The sequence below is a fragment of the Lynx rufus genome, unplaced genomic scaffold, assembly GCF_022079265.1.
Source record: "Lynx rufus isolate CCGP_SWC_20201006 ecotype Redwood Valley unplaced genomic scaffold, mLynRuf1.p SCAF_8, whole genome shotgun sequence".
NCBI classification, from domain to species: Eukaryota; Metazoa; Chordata; class Mammalia; order Carnivora; family Felidae; genus Lynx; species Lynx rufus.
In genome coordinates this window covers 129,129,252-129,154,498 of record NW_025814896.1, presented here as the reverse complement: position 1 = coordinate 129,154,498, position 25,247 = coordinate 129,129,252, and the positions used below count along the sequence as shown (strand labels likewise).

At 39.3% G+C, this 25,247-nt stretch overlaps 1 protein-coding gene and 1 pseudogene across 1 annotated transcript in view; one reads left to right on the top strand and one right to left on the bottom strand.

Moving 5' to 3' along the window:
* Nucleotides 1-24,139, top strand: part of DDX1 (DEAD-box helicase 1) — a 36,954-nt gene extending 12,815 nt beyond the window's left edge. The window contains exons 12-26 of the mRNA XM_047068553.1: nt 9-123; nt 828-966; nt 6,649-6,709; nt 10,085-10,183; nt 11,044-11,133; nt 12,089-12,277; nt 14,235-14,286; nt 16,239-16,385; nt 19,850-19,941; nt 21,208-21,280; nt 21,433-21,505; nt 21,589-21,631; nt 22,627-22,722; nt 23,007-23,127; nt 23,801-24,139. Of these exons, the coding sequence (XP_046924509.1) occupies nt 9-123; nt 828-966; nt 6,649-6,709; nt 10,085-10,183; nt 11,044-11,133; nt 12,089-12,277; nt 14,235-14,286; nt 16,239-16,385; nt 19,850-19,941; nt 21,208-21,280; nt 21,433-21,505; nt 21,589-21,631; nt 22,627-22,722; nt 23,007-23,127; nt 23,801-23,931 (1,521 nt within the window). The 3' untranslated portion in view covers nt 23,932-24,139. The remainder of the gene's footprint in view (nt 1-8; nt 124-827; nt 967-6,648; nt 6,710-10,084; nt 10,184-11,043; nt 11,134-12,088; nt 12,278-14,234; nt 14,287-16,238; nt 16,386-19,849; nt 19,942-21,207; nt 21,281-21,432; nt 21,506-21,588; nt 21,632-22,626; nt 22,723-23,006; nt 23,128-23,800) is intronic.
* Nucleotides 4,642-5,568, bottom strand: LOC124503475 (60S ribosomal protein L5-like; annotated as a pseudogene).
* Nucleotides 24,140-25,247: the final 1,108 nt, after the last annotated feature.

Genomic DNA, 25,247 nt, shown 5'->3' with positions numbered 1-25,247 from the left:
AATGCTAGAATGCTGAACTAAAATTTAACTTCGGTGAAGAAGAATTTAAGTTTCCACCAAAAGATGGTTTTGTTGCTCTTTCCAAGGCAGCGGATGGTTATGTTGTCAAATCACAGCACACAGGTATTGCCCCTGAGAGGGTAGCAATTTCAGGAATGGGGTACTGGCGAAAACTCCAGTAAGGAGGCTTCTCGTAGTGAGTTCCGTATGCTCCCTTTGCTGGTTTAGTCACACATCTTTACGTACCATGTCAGTAAAATCCAGTTTCAAAACCCAATTCATAAACTCTTGAGTATTCAGTGTCAGCGTAGACCTTTTGGGGAACCTGATCATGATGGTGATGTCTAGTGTTTCTGAACTTGTGTGTATTCAGTGCCATGGGCACCGTGTCAAGTGCTTTACATGGATCGGTGTTCACTACCCTGTAAGGTAGCATTCTTCCCACCGTACAGACAAAGACCTCGAGGAGCAGGGACTTGAAGTAACTTGCCCAAGGTCGCACACAGCAAGTGGGAGAACTGAATTTAAACCCAAGCAGTTCGAGCCCAGAGCTCGTGCTCTTACCCACTGTATTATTTAAAGTAAATACATTTCATAGCTTGTTTACTTTATCACAAAATATATAATCAATTGCATCTATTGCAAGTAAATTTAAAGAAGCCATAGTTCATTTTAGGAATCTTAGCTTTATTTTGTTTTATGACCACCTCCTATACTTTTCGACAGTTATTGAAAATTCCGATATTGGAATATTTGCGCTGGTGCTTTACAAGTAAAAGTATTGAGGTGTGATTTGAACGTATTCCAATCGTTTCTGTTTTCTTAAGGTAATGCGCAGGTGGCACAAACAAAGTTTCTCCCCAATGCTCCGAAAGCTCTCATCGTCGAGCCCTCCCGAGAGTTAGCTGAACAAACTTTGAATAACGTCAAGCAGTTTAAGAAATACATTGATAATCCTAAATTAAGGTAAAGCTTCCTTTTGTGCTCACATGCCTGTTGATTTTAGGTTTGAGGTGTTTTGGAAGAAGAGTGAGATAGAAAAAAAAAAAATGAGGTAGAAATTCAGTATGCATTCCAATGCACAACTGTGCAAAGTTAAATGCATAGTGCAAAGTTACTATGTAACTTTGATACATAGTAGCAATTATTTTTTTCTCTTCGAAAATTTTTATTACACAAAATAATGTTCTGAATGTATACCATTTAGTTTTGTAAGTTTCTTCCAGTATGTTTACATACTATATAAACATTAGGCAAATAATACTGGACCATTTCTCCATGCTCAAAATGTTTAAATTTTCATTCATCCCTAAAATTTTATGAACATCCTGTGTATTACACTTTATTTCTAATCCTGAGCGTGTGGCTATTTAGCATCCCATGTTATTTCATTGTTTTTGTTTTTTTTTAACTTGTCTTATTTTTTTATTTTTTTAAATTTACATCCAAATTAGTTAGCATATAGTCAGCAATGATTTCAGGAGTAGATTTCTCAGTGCCCCTTACCCATTTAGCCCATCCCCCCTCCCACCTCCAGTAACCCTCTGTTCTCTGTGTTTAAGAGTCTCTTATGTTTTATCCCCCTCCCTGTTTTTATGTTATTTTTGCTTCCCTTCCCTTATGTTCATCTGTTTTGTATCTTAAAGCCCTCATATGAGTGAAGTCATATGATATTTGCCTTTCTCTGACTAATTTTGCTTAGCATAATACCCTCGAGTTCTATCCACGTAGTTGTAAATGGCAAGATTTCATTCTTTTTGATTGCCGAGTAATACCCCATTATATATATGTACATATGTACATAAGTACATATGTAAGTTTATATATATATATACATAACATACATATATATACATATACATACATATATGTATGTGTATATATGTACACATGTATGTATATACATATATGTATGTGTATATATATACATATATGTATGTATATACATGTTTATATACAAGTTTATATATATATATATATGTATGTATGTATGTATATATACTACATCTTCTTTATCCATTCGTCCATTGACGGACATTTGGACTCTTTCCATACTTTGGCTATTGTTGATAGTGCTGCTGTAAACATGGGGGTGCATGCACCCCTTCGAAACAGCACACCTGTATCCCTTGGGTAAATGCCTAGTAGTGCAGTTGCTGGGTCTTAGGGTAGTTCTATTTTCAGTTTTTTGAGGAACCTCCATACTGTTTTCCAGAGTGGCTGCACCAGCTTGCATTCCCAGCAATTATTTTTTACATAAAACTCCTGTTTGATAAGTTCAATAGAAAGTAAATTGGGGGTGCCTTGGTGGCTCAGTCAGTTGAGCATTGAGTGTCCGGCTTCGGCTCAGGTCACGATCTCACGGTTTGTGAGTTTGAGCCCCACGTTGGGCTCTGTGCTGACAGCTCAGAGCCTGGAGCCTGTTTCAGATTCTGTGTCTCCCTTCTCTCTCTGCTCCTCCCTTGCTCGTGCTCTGTGTCTCTCTCTCTCTCAAAAATAAATAAATAAACATTAAAAAAAAAAAAAAGATTGAGATTTTGCTCTTCCACGAAGTGTCATGGTTTGCAAAACAGTATCAGAATAAAAATTAAATTTTTAAAAAATGTTTATATATTTTGAGAGACAGAGCGGGCAGAGAGAGAGGGAGAGAGAAAGAGAGAAAATTTCCAGTAGGCTCCATGCTCAGTGCAGAGCCTGATGTGGGGCTCCCTCCCACATCCCTGGGATCATGACCTGAGCTGAAATCCAGAGTTGGACGCTTAACTGGCTGAGCCACCCAGGTGCCCTACACACTTTTTTAAGGGAACGTTTCATTCGGTGCTAGGATGCGTCACTTCATTTGCATAGAAGGTGTATCACTATTTCTGGCATGTTGGTAAACAGCTTGGGGCGGCTGAGTCCAGCCTGTCTCCCGGGGACGAGAACTTTCCATTCGGGCCCTCGGACCGCTCCCTCTCCAGGCAGAAGGCGCTTCCTGCGTTGGAGGGAGACCATGAGTTCAGTGATCCGGTGGAGCTTCTCGCTCAGTGGCGGTCCCTTTTGCCGTTTTGAGGGAGGCTCTACCTTATAAACTAGTCTGTGAGTTGTCACTCACTTGATTGTTGTTAATTTTGCCTTAAGTGCCTTCTTCATTGAAACAGTTCACACACCATGAAATTCCCCACTTCAGGTGTCCGTTGCAGTGGTTCTTGGCACAGTCAGGTTGTGCCACGGTCACCACTGTCCAATTTCAGAAACCTGGGATTGTTGATGTCACGCGGGACCGTCTCTGCAATACTGAGTTTTCTTACAAGTGAAACCTGTTCAGGGATAGATTAGACATGACACAAACTTTTTAGGTAAAATAGTTCCTAATTTTGTTTTGGCATTGATGATGTCGCTCATTTGGGAACTATTTGAATACCTACCATGTGAAGTCTTCAGCTTGGTGTCAGGAGCATAATAATGAGAAAGTTTTTGCATTCCCAGAATTAAGTGTGGGAATGTGGGGATGGTGTGAAGGGGAGAGAAACAGCAGAACGAGTTGGGTAAAATGCGTTGGGGATGAGGTCGGGGGACACAACCAGGGTATCTGCTTCGTGTAAGGGACTTGGAATTTGTAAGACAGTGTTTTTGGAAGAAGTAAAATGCTATTGTGAATTGATTTTTGTGCTACGATTAGGTGTAAAGGTTAACATGCCTATGGACAAGGACTGGAAGGGAAGATGACTGGTAAAATCAGTTTGTTTATTAAGATGGTAAAATTGTGAGAATACTCATTAGTATTCTGTGTAAACAAGGCTTCCTTGAAAACCCGGCTCAAGTTCCCGTCTGTGAAACTAACCGAATCGTACCAGCCCAGTCCTTTCTCCTTCCTTAGATACCACTGACTGTAAGCCTTGCCTTAACCCTTACACACGGTCATGTGCTAGCGGTCCTTGTTTTAAATATGCACGGCGTTGCTCGTCCTCGCTTGCTAGTTTTACACTGCTTAAGGCAGGGGCTGTTCTTTTATGTTCCTCGAGCCTACAGTGCTCTGCACACCAGCATAGATGGGTGTGTATGTGTGTGGGTATCTTCTGCTAAATTTATAGGGATCAATATATCTGACTGGGATTATGGATAAGAGTCAAGCATTGTAGGAGATGAAATGATGCATCTAGGACCATAGTTTCCAAACCTGGGAACTTTGGGGCCTTATTTAACGATACGGATAGATTTGTTGGTCCTCTCCTGAATGCACGGAGTCAGGATTTCCAGGGAGGAGGAAGTCGAACTTTTTTGTTTTCTTGAGGAAGAGTGGCAGCTCCTCTGGGTGATCCTTTTAGAGACCTTCTGGCATCTGGTGTTATCAGACTTAGGAACATAGTGGCTCTAATGTAGCAGGTTAGGGAATATGCCAAGGTCATGCACGTTCATAGGCTAGACGTCTCTTTGTGTTGTTTGTTTTTACTGCCTGAATTGCTCAAGTTGCAGATAGGAAACCATAAAGCCAATCTTTAATCAGCCATAGAATTATAAGACTCTGTTAAGGTCACCTACTTGCTTTTTTTTTTTTTTTTTTTTTTTTTTTTTTTTTTTTTAGCTGTTTAGGGAATAAGTTTATTACTGTCTTTACCTGAAAAATCTTCGTAGCAAATTGTGGTTTTGGTTTATTGGCTCTCAGCAGCCCTCTCCTGAGCTCTTAAGGAAGCTTGCTTCTTCTGAGCTACCTGATCTTTGTTCCAGGCAAGAGACATTTTGGGATGGTTCCACCTCTCTTTTTAACTTTCTTAGGCTTCTTCTCATAGATTGGATTCTCTTGGGTAGCACTGTGAGCTTTCTTACACATCTCCTCCATCATATCTGGAGTTATATTGTTCTTCGGTGTTCAGAAAATTGCTTCTCATAAGTATCTTCATCTTCTTCCAGTAGTAACACATACAGTCTGCCATGTTCTGACCTATGATGTGCTTCTCGTGTCCTTCTGCACTGAATTCCTTGCTCTCTGAATCATAATCAGGGAATCGTTTGGTACTGTGAGGAATAGACAAGCCTCCATCCACAGCTCCCTTGGGGGCCCCCAGAGCTTTATCTCCAGTAGTAGTTCTGGCGAGCCCTTTATCCAGGTAGCAGGCGAAGGCACCGTGTTGAGCATCAATGCTTTCCACATTGTGTTCATCTCTGTCACCTCCACTTGGCCTTCGTAGATCTTGTCCATGTCAAACCTGTTGACAAGCCTGCAGGCCAGCAGCGGGCCGGTACAGTATGCTTAATTTCTCAGGCCAGCCTTCACACCATGCTTTGGGAGTTTGTGAACATGAGCTGCACAAACTATCAGGTCTCCTTCTGTTAGGGCACAGGCAATCTGACAAATGGTATCCCTGTTGGTTACATGAGCTATCATCCTGTATTTAGGTGTGTTATATTTACTCTTATCCCAAGTTTCCAAGTGTTTCCAAGCATAGTAATCAGTTTTACCCTCTCATCATCTTCTAAATTTCACGTGGTATCTCTTGAGGTAAGCCTTATTCTTGACAACTTTAACAAATTTCATCCTGCAGAACAGAGACCCTGTCATTTATTTCCTTAATGTTTTCTAGTCTTTTTTAAAAGATCGATCAAATAAGAATAAAATAAAGATGGTTGGTCGATGCTTCTGATTGAAAGTTATCTGGCTGCATCAGAAAGTAATTTTGTCTGCTTTATAAAAAGACAATCTTGGGGCGCCTGGGTGGCTCAATCAGTTGAGCACCCGACTCTTGATTTTGGCTCAGGTCATGATCTCACGGTTCGTGTGCTCTAGCCCCATTTTGGGCCCTGTGCTGAGGGTGTGGAGCCTGCATGGGATTGGAATTCTCTCTCCCTCTCTCTCTGCCCCTGCCCCAGGCCCACACTTGTGTGTGTGCATATATGCTCGCTCGCTCTCTCTCTCTCTCTCTCAAAAGTTAATAAATATTTAAACAAAAAACACTGTCTTTTTGCAAATAGCTTTAGTGAGATCTAATTCACATATACAATCCATTGCTTAAAGTGTACAGATTGCTTTTAGTTTTTATTCTATTCACAGAGATGTGCAGCTGTCACCAAAACCAATTTTTAAACCTTTCATGACACTCAAAAGAAGCACTGTACCCATTGACAGCCATTCCATGTCCTCATAACCTTCCCATCCCTAGGCAACCCCTGGCTCATTTTCTGACTATAGATTTGCCTTTTTTGGACATTTTACATGAATGGCATTGGATGGTATGTGCTCATTTCTGACTGGCTTTTCTCACTTAGCGTAATGTTTTCAGGATTTGTTCACGATGCAGCATGTATCAGTGCTTCGTTCTTTTTTATTGCCCCAAAGTATCCCGTTAGATGCATGTGCCACATTTTTGTTTATCCATTTGTTGGCTGATGGACATTTGCCTTGTTACCACTTTTTGGCTACTGTGCTGTGAACATTAGTGTACAGGTTTTTGTGTGGATGTCGTTTTATTTCTCCCGGATCTGTACGTAGGAGTGGAGTTTCTGGATCACATAGTAGCCTCACGTTTGATGTTTTCAGGAGCCGTCCAGCTGTGTTCTCAAGTGACACCCCTGTTTTACTTTCCTACTAGTAATGTATGAGTCAAACAATACAAGTCAAACAGTAAAGCGCTTTAATCTTTTTCTTCATTATTATGATGGTATTTATTTCAGGGAGCTTCTGATAATTGGAGGTGTTGCAGCACGAGATCAGCTCTCTGTTTTGGATAATGGGGTAAGTTGTACTTTTAATTTTTAAGAGGTGGCATGATGGGTTGTCATTTTCGCAGTGTAGTTCTGTTGTGCTTCAGGAAAAATCAAGTGAGGCTGAAATTAGAACAAGGTCAAGTATGTATTCGGAAGCACCTTGTGGGGGTGTCTTTTCTTTTCCTAAGAGTGTACAGCAGTTTCTTTGCACCCCTCATGCAAAATTCAGCATACAGGATGTTTGGTTTTTTTCATTTACCTTTTGAGCACTTGAGGATTTTCTTCTTGCTTTCTCATGAATTAAGAGTCCTTTCTTTTGGGGATAATGGAGAAAGAAGAAAGTACAGTTAAGGATAGAAATGGAGATCAGCTGGATTGCAGAGAATGTAAAAGTTGTCACAGGGACCCAAAGGAAGGATGAAGAACGATACAATGTGGCTCCAGAAGGAGGGAGAGAAGTTAGATAAGGGTGGGGGGAGTCTCACAGACTGTTCAGGCAGGCGGTTACAAAGGACAAAGCTAAGACAGTGATCCTCATTATGGGGGAAGAAGCTTGGGATATTCTTAACTGTGCTCATCAATTCTGTGAAGCCAGATATAGATAGGACTTCATAAAATATTTCATGTGTATGAAATAACTTGCTCCTTTCAAATTTCTCTTCCATTTCCTTCCCTAAATATTTTATCATTTAATCTAAACCTCCTGATACTGAGTCACAGTGAGGAAATGTGTCTGCTTCCTCCAGGCCCATTGGTGTCTCTATCAAATGAAATTTTATGCCAAATGGTTTGGATTTGACCTGGTATGACATGTTAAAAGCAAAGAATCCCATTGCTATACCTGTTAATACTGGTCTAAGATAGTAATATTGCTTTGATAGGTTTTTATTTGCTGTCTTATATTTTTTAGGGATTGTAAGAGATTTAATATGTTCAGGGCGCCTGGGTGGCTCAGTGGGTTAAGCATCCGACTTCGGCTCAGGTCATGATCTCACGGTTTGTGGGTTCGAGCCCCGTGTCGGGCTCTGTGTCGACAGCTCAGCTTCAGATTCTGTGTCTCCCTCTTTCTCTGCCCCTCCCTTGCTCGTACTCTGTCTCTCTCTCTGAGAAATAAATGAATAAATTAAAAAAGAGGGAGAGATTTAATATGTTCATTCCTATTCTTGGTTTCTCAAACCCCAATCCGTTTTCCCCATAAGTTACTAAGCTTCTTAACTCCTGTTTTGCAGCTGCAGAGCTTTTAGGGAATTCTGTATGATTTGTCAGTCATCTAACATTTGGTACTGGCTAAATCCAGTGGCAGAGGTAAAGGCAGTGTTATTCTGTAGCTTTCTTGGCCAGATTTGCTTCCATTCTACTTAGCGGATCTCGTATGTTCTCTCTCTGCTCTTCTTTCCACCTGTATTCTCTCCTTGTTCCGTCTCCCGTCATCCTGTGGCTCAGCCCTAGTCCTGTGTTGTATCTTATGCTGGACCAGAAGTCAGCTTTGGAGTAAGAGAGTAGAACTGTGTAATTTAAAAAATATTTTAGAGTTGCACAGTAATGCAGCCTGTGCAGTTGAGGCCTAGGGGAGTGGTTGGAGCTCTTACACAAGTTATGTAAATATTTCCAACTTAACTGACTTTTTTTTCTTTAAACCTGTGAGACCTAGTGTCTATATTTCATGTAAAGTGAGGTTTTTTGCTACTGAAATAGAGAAGAGAGGAAATTCACATGTGGGTCGGAATCCTATGGTAAAGAGATGTTACATACAGAGTCAGAGTGATATTTTGTTCATTGCCCTGTACAGCCCATGTCACGGTGCTTGGCACATGGTTGTTCTTAACACACTTAAACAGGCCTTTATCTGCAGATTTTCAGGCAATATTCTCTACATTGAACTGAAAATTTGCTTATTGTTGTCAGTACAGATGAAACAATCACTTCAGAAATGTCAGTTTCACTTTTCATGGGACTATAAATGCCTTCTGTCGGTTCAAATTAAAAGCCAACACAGGATTCTGCTTCTTCAAGTGTCTGTGAGATGTTGAAGTAATGAGACTCCGGTGATAAATTTGTTAGGAGAAAATTATGTTTTTAGTCTACAGTGGAGAAAACAAATGAAGAATAGGAGTGAGTTTTCATGCCGATTAATCGAGTAGAAGTTTTGAGTTGTCTAATTGATTGAATGGTTTGATATAATATTTGTGCTCACACATAGATCTATATATACACTTTAAAACAGTTTACCTTTATTGACTGCTTTCTAGAACTGGGCCAAGCCCAGCTAAATGCTTACCTACATTGTCTTACTCAGTTCCCATGGTAGCCTTCTGAAATGATGCTCTTCTCCATTGTTACAGACTAGGAAGAGGGCTGATAGTAAATGTTAAGTCACTTGCCCAAGAGCTTATGCCTCACCGGTAGACCTTACTTCAAAGTCCATGTTCCTGATCACTTTACCTTTGAGCTTGATTAAAAGACGTGTGTGTGAATGGAAAATGTTTGTTATTTGTACTGATGTGGGGACTTATTATTCTGTTCCCTGTGTGTATACTTGAAAATTTTTAGAATAAAAAGTTAAGTAAAACTTGTTCTTATTTGACTTAGACCTTTACTCAGGTTTGGACTTTGAGTTTGAAATTTAGTTTGGGTGCTTTGGAGCTGTATCATTTAAATTCTCATGACTTCAGTATTCTAAACTTCAGTTTCCTCATTTAAAAATAGGAATAAAGATAGTATTGTTTTCTGTAGTGGTCATGAGATGATACAGTACTTGTAAAACATTAGCACTGTGCCTGTTCATTATAAGCACTTGACAAGGAGTCATTATGATTGCGTTCCTGGGTAGTCAGAGCATCATCGTTATTAATTATAACTGCATTTATTGAGCACCTGGCACACAAACTGGGCATCGAGTGCCTTCTGTATCTCATCTCTCAGTTGTCACAGCCATGTTGCAAAGCAGATTCCAAAAATGAGAAAATTGAAACGAGAAGAGATTAATTAAGTAAGTTGAGGTCATCCAGCTGGCTAATGGCGGAGGTGGGAATCGAGTCCTGGTTTGATTTGAGTTCCCATAAGATTCATCTGGTTTTCACTTGGAAAATATTTATGTATTTTATATATTAGACTGTAGTTTTATAAATTATTTTATATGTTAGATTGTATATATATTATTTTATGTATTAGGCTATATCAGTTAAGGATGTCAAAATCAGCTACTAAAATCTTCATGTTAATTTCACGCCAAATACAGGTTTGGTAATAGGGCATTATCTATAGCTCCTTTTCTCTGAACTTGGAGCTGTCACTGCTTCAGTATGCATGTTTTCATGGTAAGTAGACCGTTATTGGTTGCTGTTTTATGGTGATTATAATAGTGCTTCGGTTTTCACTGGGTTCTTCTTTTGATATTTTTCAGGTAGATATAGTCGTTGGCACCCCAGGAAGACTAGACGATTTGGTGTCAACTGGGAAACTGAACTTATCCCAAGTTAGATTCCTGGTCCTGGATGAAGCTGTATGTTGGACTATAGTCATGCTTTAAAAAAAAAAAAAAAAAAAAAAAAAAAAAAAAAAAAAAGTTTGCTTATGTGTTTGGAGGTAAAAATATGTAGAATGATGGAAAAATACAGTTCATTCATGATCCCAACATGTAGAAATAATCATTGTTACCAGTTTGGCATATTTTCATCCACTCCTTGTATTCATGTTAATATTATTCTATATAGTAAATCAAGCTGTGTAGGATCTAGGAAATCTTTCTTTTTTTCTTTAAATGTAGTGTTATATGTATTTCACATCCTTACTTGTAAATAGGTTTTAAAGGCTGACTAGTGCTCTATTACATGGATACTTCATGGTTTGTTTAACTACTCTTGTTACTAGATATGTAGATTTGTTTTTTTACTCCAAATAGTGGTCTTTGTTGGTACATAAATTACACAGTACAATTATTTCTTTATGTTATAGTTGCAAAATGTGAACTGTAAGGATATTAATGTCTTGACAGACTTCTAAAGTATTTTCAAAATGGATTGAGTAGTTTTATAACACTGAGATGATTTTTGTTTTCATTTTTTCAAATTAAAATCCTGTGTTTAAGGACATGTGGTAGGAGCTATTAACTCTCATATTCATTCTAGAACACTAGAGTATAGATTTTGGGTTGTTTATTGTCAGCTTTTTCATATTTTAGTTACATGGAATTTAAAGCTGAATTTATAATTTGTCTTTATCCATTAGAAAATAATCATTTTGGTAATATGGTGGGGATATGTATGCTTATGAATTTGTTTCCATTATCTTTCTACACTTGATTTACAAAAGAAAGATCTAGGTGTTGATTTAAAAATTATACTTTCTTTCCTTCTCCTTCAGGATGGACTTCTTTCTCAAGGTTACTCTGATTTTATAAATAGGATTCACAGTCAGATTCCTCAGATTACCTCTGATGGGAAAAGACTTCAGGTATGAAATGACTGATATATCTTAAAATACATGTAGACAGTTGTTACGTGTTAATGCTTTTTGTTTTCAAAACATTTTCAAGCATTTGTTTGCAAATGTTTTTGAAATTTGTTTAAAATTTTTTTTTTTAACGTTTATTTATTTTTGAGACAGAGCATGAACGGGGGAGGGTCAGAGAGAGAGAGGGAGACACAGAATCTGAAACAGGCTCCAGGCTCTGAGCTGTCAGCACAGAGCCCGACGCGGGGCTTAAACTCACGAACTGTGAGATCATGACCTGAGCCGAAGTCGGACGCTTAACCGACTAAGCCACCCAGGCGCCCCTATTTTCTTTTACATTTACATCTTGTCTTAGTGTCTTCTGATTAAGTTAACTACTGTAGAAAACATTTTCTTTGTTACCTGATTACATAGCACACACAAAGAAAGAGTCTTAAAAGCTGCCCGTAGAAATGAAGGAGAAGGGAACTTGAGGAAATTAGGTCGCTGAGGATGATAAGGAAAACATTCTTAGTTGGTTTTTCCTACAGAGCATTAGAGTTTATATTCCAGACTGAGCACTGCTTCCTCTTTGAGGGGAAAATATCTGGAGCTGTTGAAAAACAGTGGTTTCCTTTGTAATTATTTCTTAAGATGTTACTCTTGCTTTTCTCACCCTTCTTTCCTAGGAAGAATTTGAGAGGTGTAGAGGCTTCAAGGGGAGGGAAGGGGACACACAGTAATTTAGGATTTTAGATCTTCAAACACCTTCTCATCTTACCTAGTTTTTGTCGGGCCTTGTGGAATAGAGACGTGGTTTACGCAGGGGTGAGGGGCTGCGGCTCTGAGACCGACCTGCCCAGAGTCATGCCACCAGTTGTTGCTTAGATGCCAGGTTGACATACTTTGGGCTTCGCGTTAGGTGGAATTGTAATTAGAACAGTTTAGCTAAATTTTGATTTTTTTGTTTCCCTAGGTGATTGTTTGCTCTGCTACTTTGCACTCTTTTGACGTAAAGAAGCTGTCTGAGAAGATAATGCATTTTCCCACGTGGGTTGATTTAAAAGGAGAAGATTCTGTCCCGGATACTGTGCACCATGTGGTTGTCCCAGTGAACCCCAAAACTGACAGACTCTGGGAAAGGCTTGGGAAAAACCACATTAGAGTAAGTACTTTACAGTGTTAACATTTATGTGGAATAAAACATCCATAAACTAGCTTAACCTTGGGCTCTTCATGATTCTTACAGCCAGATACTATACCTAAGAAAAGAGGAGTCCTGCACATGGGCCAGAAAAGTTCAGGCCTTGAGGGCACAGAATAAGCGATGGGCTCAACTTTTCTTTTTTCCTCTGTGAGAGTTACTTTTATGATCCTCTTGATGTAATTTTTATAAATAAATAGCATTATGTATGTATGTAAATCTAATTTCAGATACAGTGGTTTTTAGTAGTGTTTTGATGTCCTCTTGAGGTTCCTTATTTTCCTAAAAATCAATTTAATGTGCCCATTTAGTCATTTTCCCACTGATCGTAGATTTCCCTGTATAAAATAAGGGTTTGTTACATATTGTAAATATACGATATCCTAAGAGCCACCTTTGCATTCTTATTATTACATTTAAAATTGATTAGGGGCGCCTGGGTGGCGCAGTCGGTTGAGCGTCCGACTTCAGTCAGGTCACGATCTCGCGGTCCGTGAGTTCGAGCCCCGTGTCAGGCTCTGGGCTGATGGCTCAGAGCCTGGAACCTGTTTCCGATTCTGTGTCTCCCTCTCTCTCTGCCCCTCCCCCGTTCATGCTCTGTCTCTCTCTGTCCCAAAAAAAATAAATAAACGTTGAAAAAAATAAAATAAAATAAAATAAAATTGATTAGTCTTACCTCATGAAGATACAAAGCTTCTGCACAGCAAAGGAAACAATCAACAAAACTACAAGGCAACCAATGGAATGGGAAAAGATATTTGCAAATGACATATCAGACAAAGGGTTAGTATCCAAAATCTATAAAGAGCTCACCAAACTCCACACCCGAAAAACAAATAATCCAGTGAAGAAATGGGCAGAAAACATGAATAGACACTTCTCTAAAGAAGACATCCAGATGGCCAACAGGCACATGAAAAGATGCTCAACGTCGCTCCTCATCAGGGAAATACAAATCAAAACCACGCTCAGATATCACCTCACGCCAGTCAGAGTGGCTAAAATGAACAAATCAGGAGACTATAGATGCTGGAGAGGATGTGGAGAAACGGGAACCCTCTTGCACTGTTGGTGGGAATGCAAACTGGTGCAGCCACTCTGGAAAACGGTGTGGAGGTTCCTCAAAAAATTAAAACTAGACCTACCCTAGGACCCAGCAGTAGCACTGCTAGTAATTTACCCAAGGGATACAGGAGTACTGATGCATAGGGGCACTTGTACCCCAATGTTTAGAGCAGCACTCTCAACAATAGCCAAATTATGGAAAGAGCCTACATGTCCATCAACTGATGAATGGATAAAGAAATTGTGGTTTATATACACAATGGAGTACTACATGGCAATGAGAAAGAATGAAATATGGCTCTTGTAGCAACGTGGATGGAACTGGAGAGTGTGATGCTAAGTGAAATAAGCCATACAGAGAAAGACAAATACCTTATGTTTTCACTCTTGTGTGGATCCTGAGAAACTTAACAGGAACCCATGGGGGAGGGGAAGAAAAAAAAAAAAGAGGTTAGAGTGGGAGAGAGCCAAAGCATAAGAGACTCTTAAAAACTGAGAACAAACTGAGGGTTGATGGGGGGTGGGAGGGAGGGGAGGGTGGGTGATGGGTATTGAAGAGGGCATCTTTTGGGATGAGCACTGGGTGTTGTATAGAAACCAACTTGACAATAAATTTCATATATTTAAAAAAATAAATAAATAAAAATAAAATAAAATTGATTAGTCTTAGACCCACAGTTAATAAAGGGTTTTTCTGAATCTGAAGAATGGTTTTGCCCACATACTTTAAAGACATATGTCTGTATCTAAAGTTAGATACACTTTTCTCTTTAAGAAAAAAAAAAAAACGATACCTGTTTGGAATCCTTACTTACCAACTTGCCACCCTGTTTTTCTCCTTTTCTTTTCATAGACTGATGATGTACATGCAAAAGATAACACAAGGCCTGGTGCTAATAGTCCGGGTAAGTTGAATGAGTGAACAGATGCATGCATGAGTGAGTGATGAATGAATGAATGAATGGGGTTGAAAGATTTTGAAAACAAATTGATTTGTCTTACTGAATTTATGCCCTGTCTGTTCTCATGAAGGATTTGAGGTGACCTACAAAATTAGAACAGGAACTTTGACAATAAAGGTAACAAAAATAATAATAAAGAAATGGGGGAAAATTGACTGGTGTCAGTCAACTTAGAGCAGTATTAATCATTGAATTTCAGATCTTAGTCTCCTGACATCTAAGTCACAAGTATTTTGGATTATGGAATTCTTATTGATTGGAGGATATCAGCAGATTTCTCTGGCAACAGATTTTACATTGGCCCTGAATCCCAGGAGAAACGTCACATAGGTTCTTCATTCGGGGAATTAATAAAGAAAAATGTCTTTAGTTTACAACATTGTGAAAGATACAGAAATTATCTTGGAATCGCTTATCTGTTCTTTTTGTGTGCAGTAAAATATTCCCAACACAAAATTGCCCACTTTAGCCATTTTGAAGTGGTCACGTTCAGTGGCATAAAGTTCATCCCTACGTTGCAGTCATTGCCGCCATCCATCTCCAGGACTTTTTCATCCTCCTAAACAGACACTCCATATCACGAAATATTTACCAGTTTTTAAAAAGTCTAACATTAAATCCTAATCCTTTCAAGATGCTTCTGTGCAGAGCAGAGACGATTTCAGGTGCCTCATATGTTAAAGATCTGCGAAGGTACGCTGTATTGGAAGGACAGTGCTCGTCTAGCCTAGAGTAGGTCTCAGATGTGTGGATTCAGGTGTCTCAGGCGGATCATTGGGAAGGGTTAGACTGCATTTACTTTATGGTTGGATTCATTGGTGGGTTTATGGCCAATATCTAAAAGGTGAATTCTCTGAAATCTTGATTAAATAGAGTTCCTTTGAATTCGGTTTTATGTGCAGTTCCAAATTTATAAGGTGCATGCTCGACTAGCCTTATCGTTGGAGAAGAGCAGAGACCTTGCTAGTTCAAAATAATATATCCTCCCACTGTTAGGGAATGCATATCATAAAATAAAAATTTTTACTTCTTCGAAATAAATTTTTTCTTATAAATGTTTTGCTTAGTTTATACTGCAATTAGGTGTGACCGGAGAGCCTTTAGAAATATGGTGGATTACAGAATTAAAGTTTTGCATTAGATAGTTGAGTAACTGTAGTGTAGCTTCACACTGAAAAATAGAGATTGGGAGAATGATGACTAAGAAATTACCGAGTTCGACGTACAGTTTTTATTCCGTTGAGAAGTATGAACTTTCTGGTGTTAGATTGATTTAAAAAGTCCATTAATTATTTTTAAAAGGGGTTAAAATAATTGAGTAAACATCTCCATGAGAGGTAAGAGCAAAGTTTTGTTGTGGATATGAAGTTCTGTTTATTTGTCTGTTTATATGTCTGGTTTCCTTCATAAGAGGTGTGGCGTAGGTGTTTTTGGCACACTATAAAATGGCATAAACATACACTAACAGAAATAGAAATAAATGAGTTGGGGTGACTCAGTGGCCCAGTGGGTTAAGCGTCCGACTCTTGGTTTCAGCTCCAGTCACGATCTCCCAATTTGTGGGATCGAGCCCCACTTTGGACTCTATGCTGACAGTGCAGAGCCCGCTTGGGATTCTCTCTGTCCCCCTCTCTCTGCCCCTCCCCCTCTCACGCATGCACCCTCTCTCTCTCGAAATAAATAAAAATAAAACTTAAAGAAAAATGAGCGAATGGATATTCTCACCATTTCATCCTATCTTAATATTTCTTATTTTTGTCTGTACTATTTATATTAAAGCAGAGTTTTTTTCAGGTGGGCAAAGCAGTAAGTCTGTGACTGTAATTATGTGTGTTCATAACAATTTTATATTGAAATTCTTTTTTGTTGTTGTGGTGGTGGTGGTGGTATTCAAGAGATGTGGTCTGAAGCTATTAAAATCCTGAAGGGGGAGTATGCTGTCCGGGCGATCAAGGAACACAAGATGGATCAAGCCATTATTTTCTGTAGAACCAAAATTGACTGCGATAACTTGGAGCAATATTTTATGCAACAAGGAGGAGGTAATGTTTCCTCACTTGAAATAAATTGTGTTTATTTCCTCACTTAATCGGTTATTAGTCTCATGTTGGTGCGGTCTAGAACGCGTGCGCTGAATTTAAAGCAGTGGAGGCGCGTTGTCTCAGTGTCTGTGCTTGTCCAGTACTTTTCCATACGATAAGCCCCAGGAAAACCGCTTTCCACGCAGGCACAGTTTCATTCCAGTGCTCTGAGGCGCTGCTGTCATTTGGAAGAAAAGTAATGGTATTATTTAATATTAAAATTTTTAGGGTAATTATTAAGTAATAGAGTGTATGTCTTCTAAACCAATAAATGAGGAGTAAACCTTCATCTGAAAAAAGGCTAAGAAAGGAAGAGGAAAAAAAATGGGAAAGAGAATGGTTAGAAATTAGAGAGTAAGACGGCTGGTGGAAAAATCTGTATGAGTGAACGCTCACTCTAGTATATATCAGTGCGCCAAAGCCTTCTGTTAAAAGGCATACATTGTTAGACTGGATAAAATCTAACCGTATACTGTTTACAAGAGACATACTTAAAACCTGAGGTCATGGAAAGATCAAAAGGGGCTGAAAAAATGTATTAGCTAAACTACTAATCGAAAGAAAGTTGGTCTAGCTGTATTAATAAGAGATGCAAGAGAATTTAAGACAAAAATATTAGCTAGAAATAAAGAAGGTCACTGTGTAATAAATCTAATCTACAATGACTATACGATGATTCTAATATTATGCTCCTTATGACATGGTATATATGAATCAACATGAAATAATGCCCAACGTGATCTGTCATTAGGGAAATGCAAAATCACAATGTAATACCACGTACACTCATTGGAATAGCTAGATTACAAATACGACACCCGATTTTGGCAAGGATATGAAGCAGCTGGAGTGTTCGTATGCTGCTGTTGTCCAGGCACCTTGGTAAAAGGTCTTACATGTTTTAATAAAATTAACATTGCTGTCTTATGGCTTAGTAATCCAACTCCTAAATATTTACCCAAGATAAGTAAAATTTACCCAAGATACAGTGAGAAAAGATATGGGCAAGAATGGTCATGGCAGCTTTATTTATAATAGGCCCAAACTGAAAATACACTAAGTGGGCATTAGTGGGGGAATGGTTTAAACCAGATGTGAACTATTTATACCGTGGAGTCCTGCCCGGCAGTACAAAGGAATGGACTTCTGGTGGATGCAGCGACTCTGGGTGAATCTCAGACATGATGCTGAATGAAGGATTTCTTACACAAGAGTGTATATGTGTATACTGTATGATTCCACTTACGTGAAGTTCTGGAAGAGTCAGAACTAGCCTTTGATGGAGAAAAAACCCGCAACAGTGGTTTTCCCTGGGACAACGGGAGTGGGGTTATCTGGGAAAGCATGTGGGTTCTTTGTGGGATGACATTCATATTCTCTATCTTGTAGGGCTTTGGGCTACACAGGTACGTGCATTTGTCAAAACTCAGCAAATATACACTCAAGATTTATACATTTCCTTGTATGTAGTATTTCACGTTAGAGGAAAACAGTAAAACCTAACCAAATAACTACGTTCTAGTTAATGAAATGCATGCTAAACTGTGTAGATATTTGCAGTTTACAGTAAAATGCATCAGAAATATAAAAATGAATTGATAGGACAGAGGGACAGGTATGGAGTAAAGCAAATATAGTAAATGTTAATGGTATAATCCAGGAGGTGAAAATGTAGCTGTTCGCTTTTAGAATTCATTCATTGTTGCTGTGTTTGAAATACAGTAGGGGCGCCTGGGTGGCTCAGTTGGTCAAGCGTCTGACTTCGACTCAGGTCATGATCTCGTGGTTTATGGGTTCGAGCCCCATGTCGGGCTCTGTGCTGACAGCTCAGAGCCTGGAGCCTGCTTTGGGTTCTGTGTCTCCCTCGCTCTCTGTCCCTCCCCCTCTTGTGCTCTGTCTCTCTCTCTCTCTCTCTCAAAAATAAATGTTAAAAAAAATTTTAAGAAATATAATAAATGTAAAAATATATAAAGCAAAATTTGACAGATTACAAGGTAACAGGTAAATCCTATTTTCATAATGGGGAAAACTCTAACATATCTCTTTTTATAATTGTTGTATATCAAGGAACCAGAAAACTCTAAAAGAAAATAGAAAATACGAAAAATGTGAAGTAATGGTCATATAAAGAACATGTTACATTGTTCCTTACAGTGAATAGTTTAGTACCTTTTTTTCCCCCAAGTCATGGCAAACAGACTTGCTTGGTTGGTTGAGTTATAGTGACTGATTCGTAATAAATACTTCTTCCTGTCCATGTTGGTTTTGAATGGAGGATTTGATTATTTGGTTGGGAATGCTGTTAATCAAGCAGTACTATTCCCTAGTTCCTTTCACCTTCCTTCCCTAAATATTCTGGATACTTTTACTTAAAAACCAACTCTCCCAAACCATGATTAAAACCAAAATAACACAGCGTATACCAGACTTCAGAGGTTGAAGAGAGGGGAAAATGAAGGATCCCTCCCTTCACGATACACAGCTCCACCGGGAGTAGGAGTGTATCTAGGATACTTTCCTCAGCCACTCGAGCTCAGAATGTGGCAGACCAGCTGTAAGTTGGCCTGCAAGTTCTGATTTGCTGTCATCTCTCCTCTGCATGGTTAGTTCTTGTGTGAGTCATTTTGGGTGGATGGATAGCTCTTCATAATATGTTTTTCCTTGAATTCTGAAGTATATCGTATTGAACCTAAAATTTACTATGGAGAGTAGTTATGGCATACTTGTTACCCTAGGCTACCTCATAGTGGAGCCTGTACATTCTATTAAGTTCCGGAAGGTTGTTTGCTCTTACTGTAGTCTGGACTATACTGCTTTTGTTACTGTATCTGCTTGAGTTTCTTTTCGGGATTGGCTACCACTGCACTTACTCTATAGTAGTTCCTCTTCATCTGACCAATTTGGTTCTTCTAATCTGCTTCGGTCAGGGAACCAGATAACTAAGCTGCTTAGGACACCTTGAGGAGGGTAGGGTTATGGGAGTGACCTTTTAGGTAAGGGCCTCAACTTCATAAGGCCTGTTTTGGTTCTTCCAAGATTGATCTCGAATCTACTTTTTGGTTCCTGGCTTTATATGGGATAGGTGAAGTTCGTGGTATACACGTATGTTTTCCTTTCACTAACACAGTTAGTGAACACAGTTTCACTAACACAGTTAGTTGGTACACTGTTCCATCTACTTCTGTAGATCAGGAAGAGTGACTAAAAATGTCCTTCAAAGCAAATCAGTTTTAATGCTCATAGAGTTTATTTCAGTGGCATTTCACCTATGATAGAAATTGTGTTAATCATGGTTTATGGCAGATTGGGGTATGGATTTCTGTGGAATTATATGGTAACAGTGTAGTCTGAATGCTATTGGTTTTTTGACATGGTCTTAGGTGTAATGTTTTCCAGGGTTAACTGTTGAATGTGCTTTTCACTAGGACCTGATAAAAAAGGACACCAGTTCTCATGTGTTTGTCTTCATGGTGACAGAAAGCCTCACGAGAGGAAGCAAAACTTGGAAAGATTTAAGGTACTAATATTTAGCTGACTGCATTTCTTTAATACTTCAGAGGGGAATTGTAGCCAGTTTTAATTAGTTCTGGTAAATATCATTAAAGCAATTGTCCTAGAAATTTCTGAAGATGTTTACCCTGTTGGTATATCCTTATCATGGCAGGGTTTAGTCATCTTTAGCAGTCAAATGGTAAATTGTAAGTTCTCTGTCAGCACAACACCACTGTAATAAGAATTTTCAACTTAAGGAATTTTAGACTCATTCTTTCAGGTAGCTCTTTTTAAGAGAAGCATCATGGGATAGTTAAACCGTGTCTGGGAGTCTTTTTTTTTTTTTTTTTTTAATAGTTTGTAGTAATATCCATAGAGAGTTCATAGATCGATTAGGATAGGTATCAGAATACGGTTTTGTGGAATTAAGACTATTTGTAATTGTTTGGGGCACACCGTCCCAGTTCCATGCTTGCAGCCGGTGACCGGGTTGTGTAGCTCTTGGTGGAGGTGGGTGGGGCTTGAGCCTCCAGCCACAGCATTGTCCCTGCTTACCAGTGTGTTTGCCCCAGTGCAGAGTGTGAGTATCATCTTCTCTCAGACCCGTCATGTGAGTAGAAGGTGGGAAGTGCTGGGTGAGGCACTTTGGATTCCACTTCCATGCTGAGCAGAAGTGACGTGGGTAGTGAAGCGCGCTGCGTGGCCACACTTGAGCCACGTTGTGTGCCCTTCTCCGTCCTGGACCTTACCCTGGGCCCCAGGTCAGCGTGTCCTTCCCCTTCCTGTCTCTCACTCTGTGCCTTGGAGCACAAATGACACCCAAAGGCTAATTTGTATTTTTTTGGTGAGAGCACAGGGGCCCCTTCTAGGTTCCTATCTCTTTAGGATTTTTGTTGTCACAGAAAGTGTAACCTCAAGGGAAAACACCTAGTATTCTGAGTTTATTTTAATACAAGGGTAAAGATAATACTTATGTTTTAACATTTTGTTCTGTCTTTTGAATTACCAGTCAGGATTTCTAAAGATAAAGCCACATTATAGCAGTTTAATATTTTTGGTGTGGGAAAAAAGAAAGTAAAAAATGAATCCAATTATTGATTTATTCAGTGTCTTATTTTAGCAGATCATGACTTAAAAATTTAAGACATGGTCCAGTGAATTATGAATATCTGGACCTCTAGTCTGATAGTAACACGTTAGTTATCAGAAGTCTGTCTCATCCAGTGGATGACCATATTCGTGTTTATTTTTTAGTATACGTACCGGTAAATTCCTTCTCTGTTCTCTCTAGAAAGGAGATGTGAGGTTCTTGATTTGCACGGATGTAGCCGCCAGAGGAATTGACATCCATGGTGTTCCCTACGGTAAGAAGAAAGTTCTGATCCCTGCGGTTTACATTTTATGGAATTCAAAGTAAACCCTCTAATACGTTTGAAATATTTAAAACATCAAACATCTAATACGTTTGAAAATTGTAGAACTAATGGCGACTGGTAAAAATTGTTCTTATTTTCAGTTATAAATGTCACTTTGCCTGATGAGAAGCAAAACTACGTCCACCGAATTGGCCGAGTGGGAAGAGCTGAAAGGTGCCGCTGGAGTTTCTCTTTTGTTCTTTTAATATTTGCTTGCTTCTTGAATAAAGTCTAATAAGGACTCTAAAATCTTTCAGGATGGGTCTGGCCATTTCCCTGGTGGCAACAGAGAAAGAAAAGGTAATCTTTTCAGCGCTGTATTATATTCGCTGTTTGTGTTGTTTTAGATGTTGGAAATAAAAGCAGTTTGATTTTTCCATTTACACTGAATTCAGTTGCATATGGAATATAATTGAACATTTTTTTTGTTATTTAAAAAAAATTTTTTAGTGTTTATTTGTGAGACAGAGAGAGAGAGAGAGAGAGAGAGAGAGAGACAGCACAAATGGGGGAGGGGCAGAGAAAGAGGAAGACACAATCCGAAGCAGGCTCCAGGCTCTGAGCTGTCAGCACAGAGCCCGACGTGGGGCTCAAACTAGGAAATGGTGAGATCATGACCTGAGCCAAAGTCAGAAGCTCAACCATCTAGCCACCCAGGTGCCCCTGGAGTATAATTGAACTTTTTAATGGCACCTTTTTTTCTGTATTTTCAAATGGACCAATAATGAGATGAAGTGTAGAAAGGAAAATGCAAACTGTGATTTTCACTAATAGCTTTAATATATATACTCGATTTCACCAAAAACTATTTAAATCCTCTCTGACATTATGCTACAGAAAACTCTTATGGGAAAGGATGGGGACTTATCTGGAAACACAATTTGATACAAATTTACAGAAAAGTTGCAAGAATAAGGAGCTCCCACACACTCCGTGTTCAAACCGGCCGTTCATTTTGCTTTTTATTTCTTATAGAAAACATGTGGACTTTATTTTTGATATAACCTCAATATAGCATTCTCTAGCATTCACTTGTTCGCCCTTGTTTTTATCTGAGAATTCCTTTCTATAATTGACATGCATTCTAGGAAAACCTCAGGATTTTTCTCCAAAAGAACTCTTTCAGCAGACCGAGTTAACGCGTTCCTGAGGGCCAGTAGTGAGTGGACCGCACGTCACACCTGCAATTTCTCTTGTTCCTTGGGGACAGAAAATACTGCAAAAACTAATTGAGAGTAAAGATAACTAGTGTGTTTCCGTCTCTACATGTTAGTATTTTTCCATCTTTAACGTAGGTTTGGTACCACGTATGTAGCAGCCGTGGAAAAGGGTGTTATAACACGAGACTTAAGGAAGATGGTGGCTGTACCATATGGTACAATGAGATGCAGGTAAGACTCGTAAAAACGTACTGAAATTGGCAAAAATAGACTGCATTTAATTATAAAAATTATACCCCGGCGTTTATCTGTTTGTTGGTTATGAGGAAAAGTAGTGATTTATTACAACGTCAGAGTTTGTAAATTATAACTTGTGAGTTTATCTCTTCAGAAATCTAACTTCCACTTATTCTAAGGATTATAGTCTTCCTGGTTTATTTGATGCTATTAAAATTCAACTCTGTCAAAATGAGATTTTTCCTCAAAAATGCTTTTTGTTTCCTTTCCCTTCTTAGCTGCTGTCTGAGATAGAAGAACATCTGAACTGCACCATTTCTCAGGTTGAACCAGATATAAAGGTCCCAGTGGACGAATTTGATGGGAAAGTTACCTATGGTCAAAAGAGAGCCGCTGGTGGTAAGCTTTGAGTTACTTTTATTTCTGTTCTGAATGTGAATGTGTCCTTTCTGAGCTTCATTGTGTAGAAGAGAGTAGGTAATTTCATCTCATGCTGAGTGTCTGTTTTAGCAGATTAATCATTTCCTCCTATGACTCTTGCAGCGGTTTATCTGTACCTGTCTTGTCACATGCTTTGGTTATGTGATTTGTGTGCCAGTGAAGGACAGCAGCTTACCTGTGTCTCTTGAGGTATTCGTGTCATAGAGTAGTTGAACGTTTATGGAATTATTAGGAAGCGAGAGAATAATGGCGATTTTGAACAAAATTGAAAACCTTCGATTTAATTCAAGTGGTAACCCAGCGCACGGTTGCTCCTTTCGCCTGGAATGCCCTCAGCTCATTCCTGAAAATTTTTTCAAAAAATTCAGACTACTAAGCTAGTGCTTTCCAAACCAAAAAAGAGCAGAGGGGAGGGGTTGCTAGGGGTATTGGGACACTATTAGTGAGGCCTAACCATTTATTTATATTGATTTAACATTTTTAAAACTCACTTTTGGAGATAACTTGCCCAGTAGTACATTTCTATTGCTAGAAGCAATGTTTGAACGGACGTGATTGAGCCAAAGTATTGCTGACAAGTTTTTTCAAGCCTGTCATTTACATGGCTTTATAATTTGTGTGTGTGATGCAGGTGGAAACTATAAAGGCCATGTGGATATTTTGGCACCTACCGTTCAAGAGTTGGCTGCCCTTGAAAAGGAGGCGCAGACATCTTTCCTGCATCTTGGCTACCTTCCTAACCAGCTGTTCAGAACCTTCTGATTTGAACGTAAACTGAGTAAGATTTGAATAATAAAAGTCTGTAGTCTTAAAACTCTAAAACCCATGTACTGCTTGCAAGCAGCAGTATTTATAGTAACATAAGCCATTAATGCTAAGTCTTGCATGTCAAGAAACGTTACTGTTAGGAATTCTTCATAAAATGGCAGCCTAATGAGAATAATAAATTCGATGACTATATTTTTATGAAGGTTTGTGTCTTATTTTTAAAGTAACTTGATAGTTTTTCAAGAAGACGGTGGGTTTATGAAGTCAAGTTTATGGGTATGTGACTTTGCTGGAGGAGCTGTGTGGAAACACCACTGGGTATCTTGAGTAGGATTTTTCACAGGAAGTGGTTCTAAATGGAGACGTTCTTGAGATGGTTATAGTCGTCTAGGTGGACGTTGAAGCTAGAGGAGACTCGTAACAGGAAAGAAAATTGGGTGATGCCAAGGCAGAAGGACAACTTGCTTAGTTTTAGGGGCCTGGAGTTTTTGAGAGAGGCAGAAAGGTTCTGTGTCTGAGGATTGAGGACTGATTTGTGATGGTGACAGTGAAGATGTATCTTGGACAGTTTACCTTCTTCGTAAGAACCTTTCTTTGCAGATGATAGTTGCCTATGAAGATAAAACTATTCTGCTGTCCCTCTAGGTTTTAAAATTAAACACAGTTCTCTGGAATACATTTCCTCAATCCCTTTTGCCTAAAATACCAGCAGGAAAGGGGAACATTTCAACATGTACAATTGGATTGTTATTTTGTGTCTTCATAAAGTGTTATTCCTGCCTTAGGATTCCTTAAGCACACAGGCTACTCTAAGTTCTTCTTGTGTGATGGTTTTCAAACCTCTTAGCCCCAAAATAGTTTCTTCAGCCAAAATCTTGAGTGAGACTCAGTGTAGACGTTAACAGTGGAAAACCGCTGCCCACTACATTGAGTTGGCCTGTGTGAAACGAGGAGGGGGTCCCATTCTCGCTTAGGTTTTGACCACGTTCTTTGGCGATTTCCTAGAACGACCCCAGCCGACCTCGGAGCCATGTGGTGACAGCTCTCTGTAGTCTGCACACATGCATCACTGCTTTAGGAAGGGGTTTTTAACCAGTATAATGGCAAAGGAAAGACTGAGATCCGGACCATTTACACACGAACCGGGGCAGGTCTGACCTTGCTCGTGTCCTCGTTTTCTAGGCACAGCCGCACAGTTTGCAGGAGCGCGTGTCCACGTGGCCCGGTTTGCAGCACTGGACCTGCAACCTGGCTTCCCTGGGCTCAGCTTTTACTCCTTGTGTGCTTTTGGAAGGTGGTCCTCCGGGACA